The sequence below is a fragment of the Centruroides vittatus genome, unplaced genomic scaffold (genome assembly GCF_030686945.1).
Source record: "Centruroides vittatus isolate TY-2023 unplaced genomic scaffold, ASM3068694v2 scaffold_944, whole genome shotgun sequence".
Taxonomy (NCBI): domain Eukaryota; kingdom Metazoa; phylum Arthropoda; class Arachnida; order Scorpiones; family Buthidae; genus Centruroides; species Centruroides vittatus.
In genome coordinates this window covers 1,137,742-1,157,444 of record NW_027122722.1, presented here as the reverse complement: position 1 = coordinate 1,157,444, position 19,703 = coordinate 1,137,742, and the positions used below count along the sequence as shown (strand labels likewise).

Genomic DNA, 19,703 nt, shown 5'->3' with positions numbered 1-19,703 from the left:
TCCTACTTTCATTGTTATATAGAGTAGCCCAAACTCGGTTAACCGTGTTGTATGCGCGAAAATCAGCAATTTGTGTATCTTTATAACTTCTGTACCGAATAAAGAATATCATTTCTGAACGATTTTTGCAGTTTGTAAGTAATAAAATATTTAAATAAGACCTCAATTTAATTTTTACAATGGTTAGCTAATTTTTCAACCTCCCTGTGTATCATATGATTATAAAAATGTTATTGAGCTCTGTTATTTCGCCGAAATTTTTACACAATAGTTATTATGCATTATATAAATTAATATGGCTTAATTCGTGTTACGTTTTCGACTTTTTTACTCAAGTTACACATCAGTTATACCGGATGATTGTAATTAAAATACCACTGTTCGACGCTGTGTAGAGAGATATCTAGTTATCAAAATGTAACCAAATTCGGTATGGTAACATTTCGGGACACGAGGAAGAATTTCCTAACAAATTAGTACCGAAACTCGCCACTATGGCATTTTTTGGCGCTGCAAGCAACAAACATTTCATTCGTACAAGACACACGCATTATATAGAGATCTTAGCAATGCAGGTGATAGTGCTCAATATAGTCCCTAGAGTTCCTAGATATAGTGGTGCCCATTCTGAAGGTGTAAAATCTGAAGGCAATGGCAGTAATTGATTCTCCGTGATTCCTCTCACATACAGTGTGATTGTGTCTTTCGAGACTGCCGAATTTGTAACGCATCCTCGATAAACCACACAGTTTTTAAGTGTCCCCACAAATAAAACTACATTTTTATTATTTGCAGCGCCAAAAGTGCCCACACCACAATTTTGGTACTAGATATTTTACGGAAATGTCTTCTCGTGTCCCGAAATGTTACCATATCGAATTTGATTACATTTGGACTGCTAAATATCTCTCCAGACTGCGTTGAATAGGGGTACAATATAACTGAGAGACATACATTAACTATATTGCTTTCGCTTTCCTTTGTGTTACATTGTGTCTATCATATATTCCTGTTATATTTACAATATTCTTTCATACGTGTTACATTATTACTTTCCCAACTGTTATAACATAACACGGGAAAGTATTGTAAGCGTGTCAAATTTCACCCTCCGGGTTTCTTGCAAGTCTCGACGCTTTGAGACTTCCTGAACTCAGAAACGTCCGAACACACGGGGAAAACATTCCGCGATATGTACTGTATGTATTTGTATTGTTGTCTATTTCATATAATATCTTAGAATAGGGTAAAGATTAAGAAGCGAAATCTGGCACGGTAACTCGCATATAAGGGACATCGATGCTTTTAAATTTTGGGGTACGGAACTCGAGGGTGGTGGGAGATAGAGAGAGTCGCATGTCGTATTTCGAGTGGAGTCGGACTTAATACAAATTTTACACGTTATTGGCATTTAAAATATTTTTAAAAACTCATCTATACCGTCAAAATTAAGTCTGTTTGCCTTTTTATAATAATTTATATATAAAAATTATTTCTTAATAACATCTCGTAACAAGATGGCTCCACATATAATTGAGATTGTCATAGTGAATTAACTTAAATATTATTTTAAATGGAGATTTTTATTATAATTTGACAAAATTACTCTTTGTAAGCTTTTGTTATTACTTAAATTTTATATCGTAATATTAACGAAAATTATCGAAACTCCTCATGGGCGTCTGCAGAAAAATTTCCAGGGAAGGAGCAAAGCTTGGAAACAAATAATTGCATCAATAAATTTTTATTAATTTTTTAGACTTTTTTTTTACAAGTACATTATAGAATACAGTATTGCATCAAAGCGCCCCATGGTCGGGGGTGTAAGGTTACCTATCTCAATCATTTTTAAGATTATAATTTGTGGAATATTTTACTCGATTCCAGGAGAAGGCAAATGCTCCCTTTGTCCTCTCCTCTGCAGCCGCCCTAATGGTCTCATTTACCTCCACTTCGAGTTCTGGGAAATTCCAGTAAGAGCCTTTGCTAGCTTTTACTTTACCGGCTGTTATGTATGCATAACAAGGGAAAGTATGGGAATTTTGTCAAATGTACTCTCCGAGTTTTTTGCAAATGTTCATGTTTGGAGATCTCTTGAACCCAAAAGTCAATACAAAGGCAAAAATTTCTACGGATATGTGTGTGTTGATATTGATGTCTATTTTGTAATATCTCAGGATGGAGTAAAGATTCAAAAAATTAAATTTGGTATGGTAGCTTGTGTATAAGGGACATTGATGATATTAAATTTTGGTGGTGAAAGGTCGATAGGGTGGGGAGATAGAAGGGAGTCATATAACTAGAGTGAGGTAGGACTTAATAACGAATAAAATCTTCGTTAACATTTACATTTTTTAAAATAAAATTCATCCTTACCCTCAAAATTAAGCCATTTGCCATTTATAGTAATTAAAAATATAAAAAATTTTTATAGTAAAATCTCATAACAGATGGCGCCATACACAATTTTATTTCTTTTGCTTAATAATATAAAAGTTATTTTTAAAAAATAATAAAAACTGATAACAGCCGGGAATATTACGCAATTCGTTTCTGGATTTTTTGTTTGTACACTTATACAAAGATTGCTACATACATTTTGGAGTCTTTTGCCTTTTTTGTGTAGTCTTTTATTCGGAATAAGCAAAAAATATTTTGATAATTATAAAGCCATAAGAAAACGTGATTTCCGATAGATTTCAATTAATAACACCTTTCTTAAGCAGAATGTTTAAACAAAAGCGAAGATTAATAAATTTATAAAAGTTAGTGATAAATTTTGTTAAAGTGTAGAGAAATTATCGATTATATTTCCCATGATTTATCTTTCTACTTACATCTTCAATCATTTTCTCTCAATAATTTTCGTAACTCAAACACACTGTACTTATTAAGCGATCATTTACTAGAAATTTCGTGATGTTCTTTCTTACCAGCCATTTTCTGATAACAAATTGGGAAAACGTCTTTCTTTAAATATTTTTAAGATGTTTTGATCTACAGAGACTTATGCTCTTCATCTAAATAAATTGAATTTGGTGACAACAATTCCACTAATTGCGTTTCTAATTTATTGTCGTCTAATCACTAACAACTGCATTCACGACAATCTCATTTCTATTCGAAACTTTACAAGATTCCACAGATCTTATTTACATCCAGTCAAACAAATTTAATTATAAATTAGATTTAGAAGCTTTCTCTACGCAATTCTGTCAACTTAACATAATTATAATGTCAGATTTTATTGGATGAATACGATCTTTTTACACCCCTTTCTATCGTAAACTTTCGCGTGATTCATTAACAAGCAAATCTTAAATTGTTTTAACTTTATTTATTCATTTACACAAATAAATTAATTAAATAAAATTTTTAAAAAGCGTTGGAAATTTTACTTTCCTAAATATAACAATGCCGAAGTAATTGCTTTTAACCACGTGGCATGTTTGTTAACGTATTGCGAATTGTTAAAATTTAAACTGTATTTTTCATTTGATTGGTTAACAAATTGACGATCGGCCAATCAACACGCTTATAACGTAGGAGTGGCTCTATTTGACTAATCAGCGAATTTGGAAAGAAAAAGTCTATAACTTTTGCTTAATTACCGAACCAAAAAAGTCTTTAATAAAGCAGAAAATTTACGTTTTCTGTTAGTTTTATTTTCTATTAATCGATAAATTGAGGTCTAAGCTAGTAACTGAGTCTTAATAAAATGATAATTTATAATAAGAAAACACACACACACACGTAACTCAGTTAATTAAAGACAATTTTATAAAGTTTTAGCAGAAAAGGCATTACTTTAAAATATTATTTAGGATTTCAAAAATGATCGAAAAAATATTTTTAAAAATTTCAAATAATAACAGTTTTTTAATAAAAATAATTTGCTATAAAACTAAACCAAAATTAGATAATAAAATTACAAAATATTATTAAGAAAAATAAAAAGATACGGTGAAAAAAATAAAACTAGACATCGGTTAATTCGGTTTAACAAAAAGTGTATACAGTACTTTGTACTTTGAAGTAGAAGAAGATACAAAACATCAAACAGACTTTTGCAAACAGTCGTATCGGATATTAAAGCAAAAAATTCCTATCAGAAAGAACGATTGTAGTCAGTGGTAACATCTGAACCAGAAAAACAGGAAGATGCTTTTTCAGGAGTCAAGTGAATGGAGTTATCAAGAATTCCAGATAAAATATTTTCAACCTGTTCCACGACAGTCTCCGAGCGTAAGATTCGATTAATGAAACTGTATAATCAAATTTTGATAAATTATATTAAAAATATTTTTTCAACTTCGATATTAATCAATGAAGGAAACGTCTTGCACCAAAATTGATTGAAATGTTGAATTCTTCGATACAAGAATCTATTTTTGAATATATTATTGAGAAATTTTGAAATTTTTTATTAAAAATGTTTTCTATCTAAATTTTAAGCTTGATTTTTAGATGAATTGATCGACATTTTATGAAATTTTTTTTTTCTTCTTCATTTTTGGATGGAGGTTGAAGCTGGCAAACATTCTTTTGTTGATTCTTCGCGAAGAAATTATGCTCGAAACTAATATTATTGATTGATGTTGAGGTTTTACTTTTTATGAAGAAGTTAATCGATCGAAAATATTTTCACTTTGTAAATATATAAAAACGTTTTATTCAGTTTAACCGTTTCCATCATTTAAATCACACTCTACGCTTTACATTTACAATAATAAACCATTCTAAAAAAACGAATAAATGAGTTTATTTTCGAAAAATTCTGGAAGAAATTTAATTAATTCGAATATTTTTAACGTTTAAGAGATAAATATGATTAAATTTAACTTGGCATTCCGAGATAACCTTTAATTATTTTTAATGATTGAAATCGTTACTATTCGATCGACCATACGTCAAAGGGAAGTAAATGGAATATATATATATATATATATTTTCATTACTTCAATTTTCTGACAAATATAAAAGTTATTATATTTACTTCAAAGAGAAAGTTAGGTACTGTGCTGTACAGTACATGCGCTGCACTTCTTGTAGGTATCATAGATACGTGACAAATACAAAGATTCGTGATTTAATCGCTTATATAAGAATTATATCGAGTTTATTTCTCGATATTATTGTTTAAGCTTCGCACATTAAAAATAAAAATTAAAAAATAATGCTATCGAGGTGAAAATTACTAATATAAAGTAAAACAAAATGGACCACAAACGTAAATAATCTTCGATAATTTTTTTTTTTAATTTTAAGGAATTGTTCGGAAAAATATTTTTTATATCTTAAATACTTTGATTCACTTCCTATAAATGCAAGTTTCATTCGAGAATACGAAAAAATAATAATTTTATTTCCGGATCAACTGATGTTCTTTACAAATTATTATCGTTTTTTACTTCTAAAACACGAAACAAAAGTAAAATACAGATAGAAAATTAAATTTGTAATTGTCAAATTATTAATATATATTAAAATTTAATTGCATTATAAAATTCTAAAACGTTTGTGAAAGAATATGTTGTAATTTATTTAAAATGGTGAAAAATATTAAGAAATTAACTTATTTTATGTTGAGTAAACGGTATTCCTCTAATGGTTTCATTCCTTTTATTGTTTTGTAGAAAAATAACGGCTAGCGGTAAGTTAGGAGGGCCAGAAAGGAAAAAGATAATTCTACCTTTCTTTTATAAAGTGAGAATTTTTTATTTATATTTTTATAAAAAAAGTAACTCCACTTTTCTTCTCTTCTTTTTCACCATACACAACTGCATAACGGAAGATAAATTGGATAATAATGACACAAACATAAACAATTACATAAGCAAGATTTTTAAAACTTTAGAAATATTATAAATAAAAATCATAATTTACTATATCCTAATAAGAAATATAAATAAATAAATGGTTTATATTTAAGTAACAATTCTGCAACTCTCAGCAAATTCATTCTTATGGATCCTTAACCACTTTCAGCACTTTGCTATGATTTAGACATCGATGCAGAGGGGGAATTATAATTAAAATTCTCAAAAGACACAAAATTCCAGACATAAATTTTGCTCAATGTTTACGACCATAAATGTCGCGATTCGTCTCGCTATTGTTGAGTGCTGCATGAAAGTAAATATTTGCTTCGTAGTTTACTTCAATCCACTCGACCACAAACAAATTCTTGTAGATAATTTACAATAAAAAGATACGAAACGACTTCCTGTAGTTAATTTATAAAATATCCGATTGTTATCTTATTAAACATTTACAGTCTGGAGTACTTTCCGTTGCAATTGTTTGCTGGAAGATGGTGTTACGGGTTCGGATGATTAATAGTTAATTGTGTGATTGCTGTATCAAATATAGCTCAGAAATATGGGCCATTATCCGAAAATAAATACATGTTACGAACTTCAAATACTGTTACCGCTCCAGTAAGCCATTTAACAAGATTCTAGATTTCTTCCAGCATCAATAAATATTAGATAGAAGATTTGATGAATGATCGGAGCGAAATACTTTCATTTGTACATTTTTAAGATAAAATAATAGAAAAAACCAGAATGTTTCTTTTAAAAATTCAGTCTATGATGCAATTTTGAAGAATGATCTGGCCTATAAATGGTACTTAAAGAAGATTTTATTCAGTAAATTTGAACAAAAGTAATGTGTTTAATGATAATTTATAATCTTGGGCATGAATAAATATCTCGTATCAATTTAATATCTAATTTTTAAAAACTTTTACTCGGACCGCGACATTATATTACTGTAATAAAAATCTTTAATGTTTTATATTTAAAACTTTTCATATTTCAAAAATTAAATAAATTTAATAAATAATCCTTATTATATTATTAAAATAAATCACGATTTCGAGAATATTTGTTGTGTTTTCTATTGCGAGGGGAATCGAGATGACGTTCTCCTTGCAATTCACAACAGAAATTAACTATTTATATTCAAAACCTCATCACAAACACTGTTTATTGCTTACAATCTCTCTTCCACTTTTCTTCTTACAATTCGGGAGATAAACCTCATTCGGTTAGTTGTATCGACAGAGTATTTGAAAAGATGCTAAGAGATTTCCCTTTTCATCGCGCTTGATCGAACTTAAATTCATATCGCCCCTTTAAAATTAGTAACAATTTTAATATTTTTCTAACATAAAACCGCTTTTTTACGAGTAATTTTTCTGTCTAATTTTAATTAAGTCAAACTCGTACAACTATTACGATCAGAAGCAATTACTCCGAATCCGATGATGTTTAAAAGAGGAACTTCAAAAGCATCGAATTAATGGGAATAAAATGATTTTTACAGACGAATTCGAGTGAAAAATTCACATTTTTCCAATCATTCTTTGTGTTCCGGGATTAATTTTCTATAGTTTAAAAGGTATTAACGGAATTCTCTTCCATTCTTTGCCTGATGTTTTTGTCATTTTCGATTTAGGCTATCGATATCACGTTTTTCAACTTTTAATCTTCCCTTTAATAACGTGACAAAATTAAATTCTTTTTTTCACCTATTGGAGAAAATTCCGAAATCCAAAATTGCTCTTTTAATTGCGTCAATAATTAAAAGGGCCGCATTAAAATAGTTCCTCCCCCATTTTCATTCGATAATACTTTTTTAGAAATCTTCATCCGGTTATTAAGGGGAAGAAAAACATTCGAAACCACTTATAGTTAATCTGACGAATTTGATTATATTGATGATAATACTCGAAAAGTTATCGATGCATTTAATTATATTAAGTAAATGTGGACAAATAATAGTTTTTGTTATACGAAAGAAAATCGAATTAATTCCCCCTCTAAAATAATAGAATTAAATTAATTATGTCGTACGGAAAATAATAATATTATATAAAAACGTTTACGATCGATCATTGATGATAAATTACTCGAAAGAAATGAGTGATCGCGTTGTACGCCGTACAGGTTCTGTTAGTTTTTTGTGCAGATATATTTTATGATAAAATTATATTAATTAGGATGCAAATATTCTTTATAATATACATAGTACAGGCATCCTTTATATAATAGGATGTATTGTGCATTCGTATCGTATGACTAGAGGTAAGATACCGAGGCACTAAAATCATATAAATAATTATAACTTATATAGTTTATAATACCGTCATTCTGATTATTTATAATAATACTTATATTTACAGATATTCCTTAAGAGAGTTTGTAGTTATCTGTAAGCAGTAAGAAGAGCTCGATTGAAAAGAGTATAGTTTAGGATTATCTATGTTTTTTTTTTAAATAAAAGGCCCTATTATTAAGCAACGAGAAAAGCCTCCAATATCTTAAATCCGTCACTATTCGTTGTAAGTAGGCCTATCAACGTTTCATATTCAGATTTTTCTTTAGCTGTAATGCACAGTACAGTACTGCACAGTACGTATGCATAATGCATATATTCTTAAGCATTATATGTATTTATATATCAGATATTTTACCAGCTACCATTACTGTTCATTTATACAAAACTTTATTGTTTTGTCGTCATATTCCTAGTAACATTGAAATATTTTTGTTCATACGAATCTGAAGAGGGAGGCGCGAATATTGAAGTAGCTCTAGAGGGGAAGAAGACATCTTACAATATGTCTTTTATGATCGGGGCGTTATTTATTTATTTCCTTATCATATTAATTAGTTTCGATTATCGGTCTGTCTAATATTTGCAGGGGAATTACTTACTTTTCAAAGCTTATGTAACCTTCTGCAAGAATTCTTTCTTCTTTACACATTATACAACTTTATGTGACGATGACAGTTCTTAAAATAACTAAATTGAACCTTTAAAACTGTTTAAAGTGTTAGTTTTAATGCTTTTAAATGAAACTAATTATTGAACATTTACATTATATAAGATCTTAAAGGTTTCCTAATGTATTGATAGTTCATCATAAAGGTTTCGATTTATTTAAGTTAAATGAATAAAATATCGTTTATTATGAAGTTTAAACGTGTATAAGATATATAATTTAAGTATAAATATTATAGTCTTTGAAGTGATAACGAAATGTTTATCTTATCCGAGATAAACAAACTTAATTTAATGGATAACTGATTTATTAATTACAATAAGCGTCTTACTCTATTTTATTTCATAAAATAGCAGTGTGAGATTTAAAAAAATACAATGTTTTAAAAATAAAATACAGAAAAAATTGTCAGTATTTATCATAACCAATTTATAACTCTCATCTATCATAATTTTGCATCGTAATTTTGAATAATTTCTACTTATTTAATATGTAAAACTTCTATTTTTTTTTTTTTTTTTTTTTAACTTATCAAGTTGTGGCCGAGAACAAACCGAGGTGCAGTTACGGTCACGTGGTCAATCGTAGGCAATTAATGATAATTAGGTTACTTCAAGGATAAAGTTATTAGTAGACCAGAGCTTGACCTTTTTCAATGTTTATTATAATATCCTTTTATTTATTTTCAAAAAGATTCTCGTAAAAAAGTTATAAAATTAAATCATTTTCTCGATTTAATGTTGAAGTAACCATTTTAAAGTGGCTCGAATATTTAAATTTTAAATTTCTGTAGATTAAAATTTTGCATATTTACAAAGTGAAACTTTTTTTTTTTTTTTTTTTTTTTTAATCTTCAAAAATCGGTTTAAATTTATCTAAAAACAAAATATTGCTATGGCCAGACCATTGAGAAAACTTGAAATTGGTTTTTGTTAAGTAATTTAAATTATTGATGGGTTTAATTTAATATTATACCAACGAAAATTGTTAAAATTTGAATAATTTCATTCAAAATCACTTTCGAATTCAGTAATTTCGGTAATAAATTTTACAAAAGCGAAGCAAAATGACAATTTTTATTACGAGTTATTCCCTGATTGATTACATTTTCATCTTATTTTTCTTATAATGTTAATAAATAACTACAATTTAGGCGATTATTAAGCAATATATACGATAAAACCCCAATTATCTGGAATTAATTAGGACCTCCGGCCATTCGGAATATCCAGATAATTGATTTTTGTTTAAAATAGTCATTTGTTTCTATCTAAACACTCCGTTATGTACTGTATGTACTGTACTACACGAGGTGGGAAACCGGATAATCAGTGCCCAGATAATTGAGGTTTTACTATATTTATATCATTCGTTATAATATATACATATATTTACGATTAAAGTCCATAATAATTTGTAACAATATCACGCAAGATCCTTGCCGCTTACACGCTTAGTGAGCATTTCTAAAATATTTCTACCATTTTTTTTTTCATTTTTTAAAGAGAAATAAACTGTAAGAAGAAATTAAAATATAAAAAATTTTACTGATATTTTCTAAAAATTAATTTGCATAAACGATTTCACGTTCTAGTTTTATCGATACGCCCGCCGATTCCCTACTTTAATAGCCATTTGGGATGTTTTTTTATCGAATCTATTTGCACTTTACAAAATCGGATGAAGCTATCATCATTTAGAAAAGTGAATATTAGCATTTAAAATTGTTTATTCTATTCTTAAACATGGTTTTGTGAAAATATCGAGTCGAGATTCAGTACTTTTATGATGACTGATTATTTCATATTTGACATACAAATGCTCGCTTCTTATAAGGAAAAAATTAAGCTGAAGACTAGATAAACTTTATAAACATTAGAGGGAGATACCTAGAGGGAAAGATGGCTATTTTGTGCCGTTATGATTTAATTTTTATGTACAGTACAGTACCAGAACTCTAACTATACAAGGCAGAACCAAAATTGATTCTTGTTGTGAGGTCCGAAGCTCGATGTTGAAGTTCAAAGTTGATGGAGGAATCAACGTGAAAAAATCCAAAGATAATAAAAAAATTGCCACCAAAAGTTGACAATTTTTTTATATAGCCGATGACACGGGATTTGTGGCAGACAGCAGACAATATGGAAGCTCTTTGAAATAAAAACATTAAGAACGTCACAGAACAGTTCACACACAATAGCCAATTGGAGTGCTTACGGAAACATAAAATCGAATTTTTCTTTAATTTAATACTAGTTTCATGCAACTCGGGCATATATAATAGGAGAACAAAACTTTCAAAAGTTGGAGGTGACTTTCAAACATCATGCAGAATTTGTTTACCTTACAATATTGGCTTTAATGATTGAAAGCATTTCAATTCACGATGACAATTTAGCTAACAATCTTTGCATTTTTTTCCAGCACAAAGTCTATAATAATTATGATTATATTGTTGAATAAAACAACGAAATTTCATTACGTCAGTCTCTTTGTACAATATTTAAATCGCTTTGACAATAATTGATTGTCTCCTGAGTAAGTTTAAGTCAATTTAACAATGATTAAATCCTTAAATAGCTGGAAGATAATCTTGTTACACTCTAACCTATCACCACGGATAATGGCCATTATTAATTACTGATTACTTAAATAATTTAATTAAAATCTTCGTCACAGATATTCTTATATCAAATAATGTCTACTCTAAGGAAACCATTGACGGAATAGAGTAAAAAATTTTAATTTTCCTGTAGGAAATTTCATTCTTGTAAAGGCATTTTAACTCGTGATTTGTTATTTCTTTCGTTAATTAATTTAAAGTTGAAATTTTTTAATTATAAGGCTCTTAAATTGTTTATTAAAGCTTCTCTTTATGTTACTCGTGTAGATAAACAAGCGAAGTTAATTATATTAGATAAAATTTTAAGTTTATAACGAATACAAAATATAAATTTATATAAAATATATGCAATTTAATGGATTAAAAGCATAAATTTAAAAAAATCGTAAAAATATTACAATTTCATTAAACTTTATACAACAAAATACAATTTAATATATTGTTAGAGAAATTAATTAAAAATCATATTGTGATCGCTGGGTTATTGACAGCAGCTAATTAAAAAATTAATTATAAATTTTTTAAAACGTATATAAAAGTTATCCGAAAATTGTAAAATAACGAAAATTTAATCTACATTTCCTCACTTACATTATTATATTTAAGTTTAATTATGATTATATAAATTAATTATAATTTCATCGAAGATCAATGTTATCGATATATAGCATTACGATTAAACAATTATAAATATTTATTTTTAATATTTTTAGTTAGAAATAAATATAAATTTATTATATTTTAAGGCAATAAATTTCTTATAGGTATATTTTTCTTAAATGCCAATAAATTATGCATATTTCTTGTGAAATTTATGTCTTCTAATTAGAGTATATTCACATGACTTATGTATTTTATAAAATTAGAGAAGAAAATATATAAATTTATGAAATGTTAATTAATTAAAAATAATAAAATAATTTTTATTTCAAATTTTTAAGCTCAAATCCCCCTGAAATTAAGTAAATTTCTCCCATTTCACGTTACAAAAAGGAAGAAAATGAAAAGAAATACAGAAAACCCAGTGTAACTAGGAGTCTTTTTACATTAATTTTTCAACTAATAAATTTTTTATCAGCAATAAAACATAAATTTTCTCGTTATTAGCTATAAAATAAACGTGACTACTTCAATTTTTTTTTTTTTTTTTGTTAACCGCTAATATTTAAACTTTTATCACAAAATTTATTTTTGAAGAAGGAAAAGGTTTTTTTTTATATAAATAGATGCAAACATCAGGAATTTTTCATACATCAAAATCGATTATTTGCTGTTGGATTGAGAAGAGAATTCGTCTGAGAAATAATGAAAAAAGAAATTTATATCGTGAAGATTTCATGAAACTTTAATCGATAAAAATGATATTAAACGATGCTTTTTAACTTTAAAATGCAAGTTGAAAATTTCTTTATCAAGAATTGTCTATAAGCAATTACTTTTTTTACATTTTGTATACATAAAGTGTCTGTAAAACTGTACATTTTGGTTGAATTCGTGTGCGTTAACAGCCACTTTAAAAATTTTTGACAACAGAAATGACAATTAAAACTTTCCAGACACGAATTCTGCCGTTTAAACGTTAAAACTAAATTAAAATCGTAAATTTAATCAGACATTATCATCCTGTTATTAGTTGTATACGGTTGCAGATGTAGTTATAAATTTGTTTTACATACCGAATTATCTATTTACGAATTTATTGAGTTGAATTAGAAAACTGTGACGCGCTACTACAAACAGAAGAGGGTGTTTTTTAAATACGTAACGATAAAAAATGTTAGAAGCTGCGTCACTCTATGAGGTGATTAATTGATAATTAGATAAAAGTAAAGTGTAATTATCTAAAATTTATTGAAAAATTTTTCAAAGAAATTATCTTTTCACGCCTCTAACTTCGATTTTTATCAATTATAATGCTCAAAATCGATACAGATTTCTAGTGTTTTTTTTTTACACGTTTCCTTTATAAAAGTGCAAATTTCGAATAATTATAGATAAGGAGGAAGGTAAAAAGTGTTTGGAAACTCACCTGAACTCTAGCATTTCCCACTGTGCTAGATTTTTTCGAATCGGAAACATTAAGGACTCCATTGGTTTTTCCCGAAGATTTGGGTATGTCGTTGGAAAAAAGTATCTTGGCAATGAAGCCGTAGAGTACACAGGATATGACCAAGGGTATTATATAAAAGATGACGAGATCTGCGAAGAAGTAGGTCAAGTAATCTTTACGCCTTATTGCGAAGTCGCACGTTTCCTTATTCGTGTGCCCCTTGTAATACAGCGGCTTGGTTTTGGTCAAGAAGAGCCAAGGCGAACAGTACATAAAGGCAAAACACCAAACAATAATAATGATCTTTTTGGCACGTTTTACGGTACAAACCGTTTGGGCCTTCATGGGATGACAGATAGCTATGTATCTTTCTATAGTAAATGCGGTGATGGATAGAGAAGAGACGTTGATACCAAGGTATTGAGAAAATATGAATATGGCGCATCCGGCCCTACCCCATATCCATTCGTCACCCAGCAAGTAATATGCCAAGATCTCGTTAGGCACGGAAGAGATCAGTACCAGAAAATCCGCAATGGATAGACTCACCAGGTAACAATTAGTGGGCGTACGCATAGTTCGAGTTCGCATCACCACTATCACCACCATGATGTTGCCCAGCACGCCCACCACGAAAATGATGCTCTGAAAGATGGTACCCACTACCCTATAGTTCATAGAGTAGTAATGGGGGTCTAAGTATGCGATTTCCGAGCCGGTATCGTTGATAGCGCCCGAGTAATTGGCATTGGCGCAATCGGTTTGGTTGACGTAGGTGTCGTTATAGTCCTCGCAGACGATGCCTCGAGTGTGAGAATTCATCCTACTCTTCGCCGATATCCAACATGTGTGACGTTTTGTTGTCGAAGGAAAACGAAGCGAGTGACAAGTTGGGCGTCAAGTCGGCGAGTGGAGAGTTGACTGGCTCGTTGCCCAGAATGACGGTTTCGTTGCCATGGAAACAAGGACGACGTCCGACGTACAATATACACTTAGATAAGACAGACCTAAAGAAAAGAGAAAGCGTCAATTAATGCTTTTTTGTACTAGAAAGGCGCTAACAAGACGTTAACAAACTGATAAACTCACGATTAAGTCGACGGAAATGCATTTATATACGTAATTAATTAATCTACGCGCATCTTACTTCTACAACGGCAATGAGCAAGTATTAAAAACACTATAAAATGATGCAGAACTATTCCAAAAATTCTACTTCTTCTCCCATTAAAGATTAAAAGCTTGTTAAACGAGGTAGAAAATCTGCTGAATCGTTACTTTCTACACTTTATTTGTATGAATCGCATAATTTCTTTCGCTTCGTTTCCAGAAATTCTTTAAGTTTCTGTACTGATGGCTACGCATGTTCGGTTTGTAACACGGGAAGTAGGCTTAATTAATAATGTGGAGTCAGCATCAGTAGCTTCGTAACCTTTCCTTTTGATCGGAACTTTTCTTGCGTATTGTTAAAGCGAATTGTTACGTCATAACACGAATCCATTTTCTAAACTGGCTGCTTTTCGTAGCTATAATTTTCGTAATGGCACTCTCACAGAATCTACTTGTTTTCTAATTTCTGCATTTATCGACATTGACTAAACTTTCACTCTGACGTCATTTCACTTTCGCCTTCAATCTTTCAAATTACAGTGTTTAACGTGTAACAAGAAACTAAAACCTTTTTCTAGTTTCTTCGGTTCTTTCCTACAAAAATATACAATGAAATTTTTATAATTTCTTTGGCATTTTAGCTCTTAAAACTGCTCGTTTGATTATAATTAAAATGAAAATCTGCCATCTTTGATAGGAACTTTTATCGTTTTTAAACTTAAATCGCGTGTGTGGGGAAGTAAAATTAAACATTTTGCCCATTTTAAGTGAATCTTTTATCACGAGAAAGATTATAAACTGGATTTGTCTTCGATAAAAGGTTTAATTGATGTTGTTTTAGACATAGACTAATGCTTGTTGTGTATAGAAAATCCTAAGAATATTGATGCAGCAACAACTTTCCTCCTACCAGAGGGATTGACAAATTATTATTCCAGTCACGAATTTGTTCGACGAAGCATTTGATGTAAGTCCGGTGACAAATTCTTATTTTGGCTAATTCCTAATGGATTGTTGATCCGTAGGCGAGAAACTCACTCAGTATTTTCACTTTAAATTACTATAAAAATCTTTCTCAATTCCAAGAACATATAAAATTCGATTTACAGAATTGTAAAATGCGAAATTAGACGGAAGCCATATTGCTTTAAAACATACTTAAAGTTTTAAACGTATAATAGTTTAATACTTGAATATTAATGTGCCACATAACCATTTGCAATTTGTTTCTAACACGACTTTAAGTCTCGAATATAAATAACTTATCGGCTTCAATATATTAAAGTGCAATCAGCACTTGGACGGTGCCATCGTCTTCATTATTTATCCATTTAAACAGATGGGAAATGCTCTAAACTGCTACCTGGTCGAAACGGTTTTAAAGGTTTACGAGCCGCCATAATTTTAATTAAAATTACATATCGATTATCAAGAAGTCGAGCCGACTTGTACCTATATTGATTTACGCAGTTTCGGAGTGTTCATTTAGTTTTATTTTAATAAAAATCCGCTTTTTTCGTAATTTTCAATCCTACGCATCAATATGCTGCTCTGTTAATGCTGACCGCAGCGATAACTCAAAATTTACAAACTGTAAACTTCAACTGACCACAGAATTAATCTGTTTTAACTCCGGATAACGGGATAATATTGTAATTTAACTAATGATTTGTTATCATTCCGGATAAACGGAAGTGTCGTGAATAAATCTTCTTGGTTATTGTTCGAAGTAATAAATTATAGCCTGTTCGGAGTATTTAAATAGGTGTAAAATTAAATTATTTTAATTTATTATTAGCTAATTTACGGTAATATAATGTGCCTATTTTAAATTACTCGTAATATTTTGAATATTAAATTTAAGTTCTATATTGAAATATTCTTGGAATAATCGAAATACCAGGATGATCGTAATTAAAGCTCCCCTGTTCAAAGCTGTGTACAGCGATATCTAGCAGTCCAAATGCAACCGAATTCGGCATGGTGACATTCCGTGACGCGGGGAAGACATATCTGTAAAAGTTTAGTACCAAAACTCGCCGGTATGGCAGTTTTGGCGCTGCGATCAACAAACATTTTATTCGAACAAGGCACGTACTAGAGACCTTAGCAATGCAGGTGGTACTGCTCAATGTTGTCTCTAGAGCCCCCAGATATACTGGTAAAATCTAAAGGCAATGGCAGTAATTGATCCACTGTGATGCTTCTTACATGCAGTGTGCTACTGTCGTTCGAGGAGTCCGAATTTGCAACACGTTCTCGATAAATCACAATTTTTATGTGTCTCCACAAATAAAACTGTTTTATATGTTGCTTTCGGCGCCAAAAATGCCACACTGGCAAGTTTTGGTACTAGATCTTTTTACGGAGATGTCTTCCACATGTTTCGAAAGGTCACCATACTAAATTCTGTTGCATTTTGACTGCTAAATATCTTTTCAGAAGGCGTTGAATAGGGGTAATTTACTTGAAATGTTAAATTTAGGTTCTTAGAATATTTTGGTTATAATCTAAATAAATAATTTAGAGCTCCTACACGTTTAATTCGGGAATATTTTGTAAAGAAACCAATTTAAGAATTTCCACAAAATTTTAAATTATGGTAACTTGTAATGTCAGGAAGTTTAAGGTGGGTGTTTTTTATTCACTTCCTTCTTTTTCATCTGAATTTAATTTATTAGTGACACGTGTTGGTCGTAATGACATAAGAACGATAAAATATAATGGCGATGATTGATGATATCTCCCCTCTTTATTGCGTTTTTTTACTATTATTATTATTATTATTATTTTAATTATAATTGTTGGAGAAAATATTATCGATCGCTTTCTAAATTCCAAATCCACTCATTAAAGGGGATTGCCGAGATGTAAATCAGTTTTACAAGTTGAATTATTCAGATTAAACACGCTAAATGAACAATTAGAATAGTTTTAATGCCAAGAAAATAAATAAAATATACTAAATAATTGCATATAAATTTTAATTTTATTGTTAGAGTCATTTGCAATTAAATACAAATATCATAATTTTAGTGTTTCCAAAGTTATACCTGGTTTTTTAATTTTTGACTCTTGCCGTACTGTGGGCACTAAAAGGGTCTATTTTCCAGGCCCATTGTGGGTTTGGACAGGCCCACGATGGTGATAGATGGGGCCCGAAATATTCGGGATAGACCGTCATGAAAAATTCCTGGGATTCAATCCCGGGTTACCAAGAGAAATAGGCTGGCGCCATTATCGCCTCCACCATCTTTCCTACTATACAAATATCGTCAGAAATTCCTAACTTTAAATTAATTTCAATATAAAATTCATTTATCAAATTGTTTAGCATTATATTACAACAACGAACACAAATTGCTCTTTTTTAAAGTTTAATAAGTCAAACATAAATAACCTTGAATGACCTTGACGCGTCGCTGGTGATGAGCGACGCGTCAAGATCATCGAGTCGGAAATTTAGACTGGATATTTTACAAGGTACAGTACGTCATTTAGAAATTGTAACGTTATATTCGAATAAAATAAATTTTAAAATATTTATCGTGTAATAAATCATAAGTAGACATTTGTTAATATAATACTTAATGAAATGTTTTGGAAAAATATTCGAATAAATTGTAACTGGGACGTCACTGATTTTTCCGGTTTATTTTCCTCCCTCTTTCTATCGAATTTTCTTGTTTAATGATCTGTATCTGGTATAAAATCACAAAACTTTCCTCTCTTTACCATTATTATTATTATTTTTATCATTTTAGGCATTCAATTTTTCTTGACTTAGTTTAAACACGCCAAATGCTTCTTGTTGACCTTTTTCTTGGATTTTTTTTATTCTATTGAAATTCTAAAAATATCAATCTAAAAATCTCTATAGAAAAGTTATCAAATGTAATTTTGTTATTTCACAATTGGATAAAATAGAAAATTTTCAAATGGGATTTATTTTTTGGAGGTTTTACCAGTATTCGAGTGGATAAAAGCGATAAACTCTGGAAGTTGGTCGCGGGTTCGCGCCTCACCAACTTACTGGCTACGTGGAATTTTCCGAGTTTTTTCTACGCGTGTCAATAGGAGTCATTTTCTCATAGAAAGTCCTTTGCCCACGTGTTGCGTTGTCTTATTTCATCAATCCTATCCCATTTTTTGGAAAAAATTAGTAATAAAATAACTCAAGAATTAACGAGATTAGAATTTTAACTAAACATTTTAGTTATTTTATAATAAACAAGATAGGAAACAAACCAATATATATATATATACTTATTATAATAGCGATTCGACGGAAAGTTCCTTCCGTATTGTTACTTTCTGCCTGTTTGTTAGATGCTTGTTATATATTGCAAAGTATCCCCGAATAACAAACTATCAGTGCATATACCTGCTCTTATCGACAATATTTATTTTGTAAAAAGTGTATAAAACTGTGTCTTATGTAGCTTTGTACGGTTAGAATATTGAAAATAATAATTTTATATCAAATTTTTTACATAATAGCATATTTTATACACACGCATTCATGCATTATAATATGTAAAGAATAAAAAATATATTTAGAAAATATTTTTTATTGAATTCTGTGTATAAGGAATTCACGTCTCGTAATCCATTTTGATTACTTTGTGAATTGTTAGACAATTAATTGTCCATGGTAAATGCGACTAACATTAATGATTACAAGTCCTCTTCCGAAAGCAAATCCTCATTAAAAACAATGAGTACATACAATCTGTTTTAATGAGAATTTTTTCTTAAAAGTAAATTTGACACGTCTACGCATTACTTCACTTAAGAAGAGTTTTATCTCTTTATAAATTGAGAAATCTTCCGTAAATAGAGAGAATTCGAGAGATGTATTCCTTTATTGAATAAATATATCACAATATAAAAATACATTTTTAGAGAATTTTTTAAGAATTTGCTCAAATTTGCAATATGGAATTCCGATTGGATTTATGCAACACGTGGGAGATCTGCCAATAGGGAATTCAATTCGGAAGAACTTCTGTGGGAAACTGGCACCTATTTAGGTGTTAGACAGGCAAAGAAGATCTGAAAAACTACGTTGTCACCCCAACGAACGAACGCGAGCCCATCACTAGTGTTTAGTGGTGTCGTTCATT

The 19,703-nt window shown here is 29.8% G+C and overlaps 1 protein-coding gene across 1 annotated transcript in view; it reads right to left on the bottom strand.

The window, feature by feature from the left end:
* LOC136990487 (thyrotropin-releasing hormone receptor-like) overlaps nt 1-19,703 on the bottom strand; it is a 90,868-nt gene that overhangs the window by 2,935 nt on the left and 68,230 nt on the right. The window contains exon 2 of the mRNA XM_067288872.1: nt 13,447-14,474. Within this exon, the coding sequence (XP_067144973.1) occupies nt 13,447-14,289 (843 nt within the window). The 5' untranslated portion in view covers nt 14,290-14,474. The remainder of the gene's footprint in view (nt 1-13,446; nt 14,475-19,703) is intronic.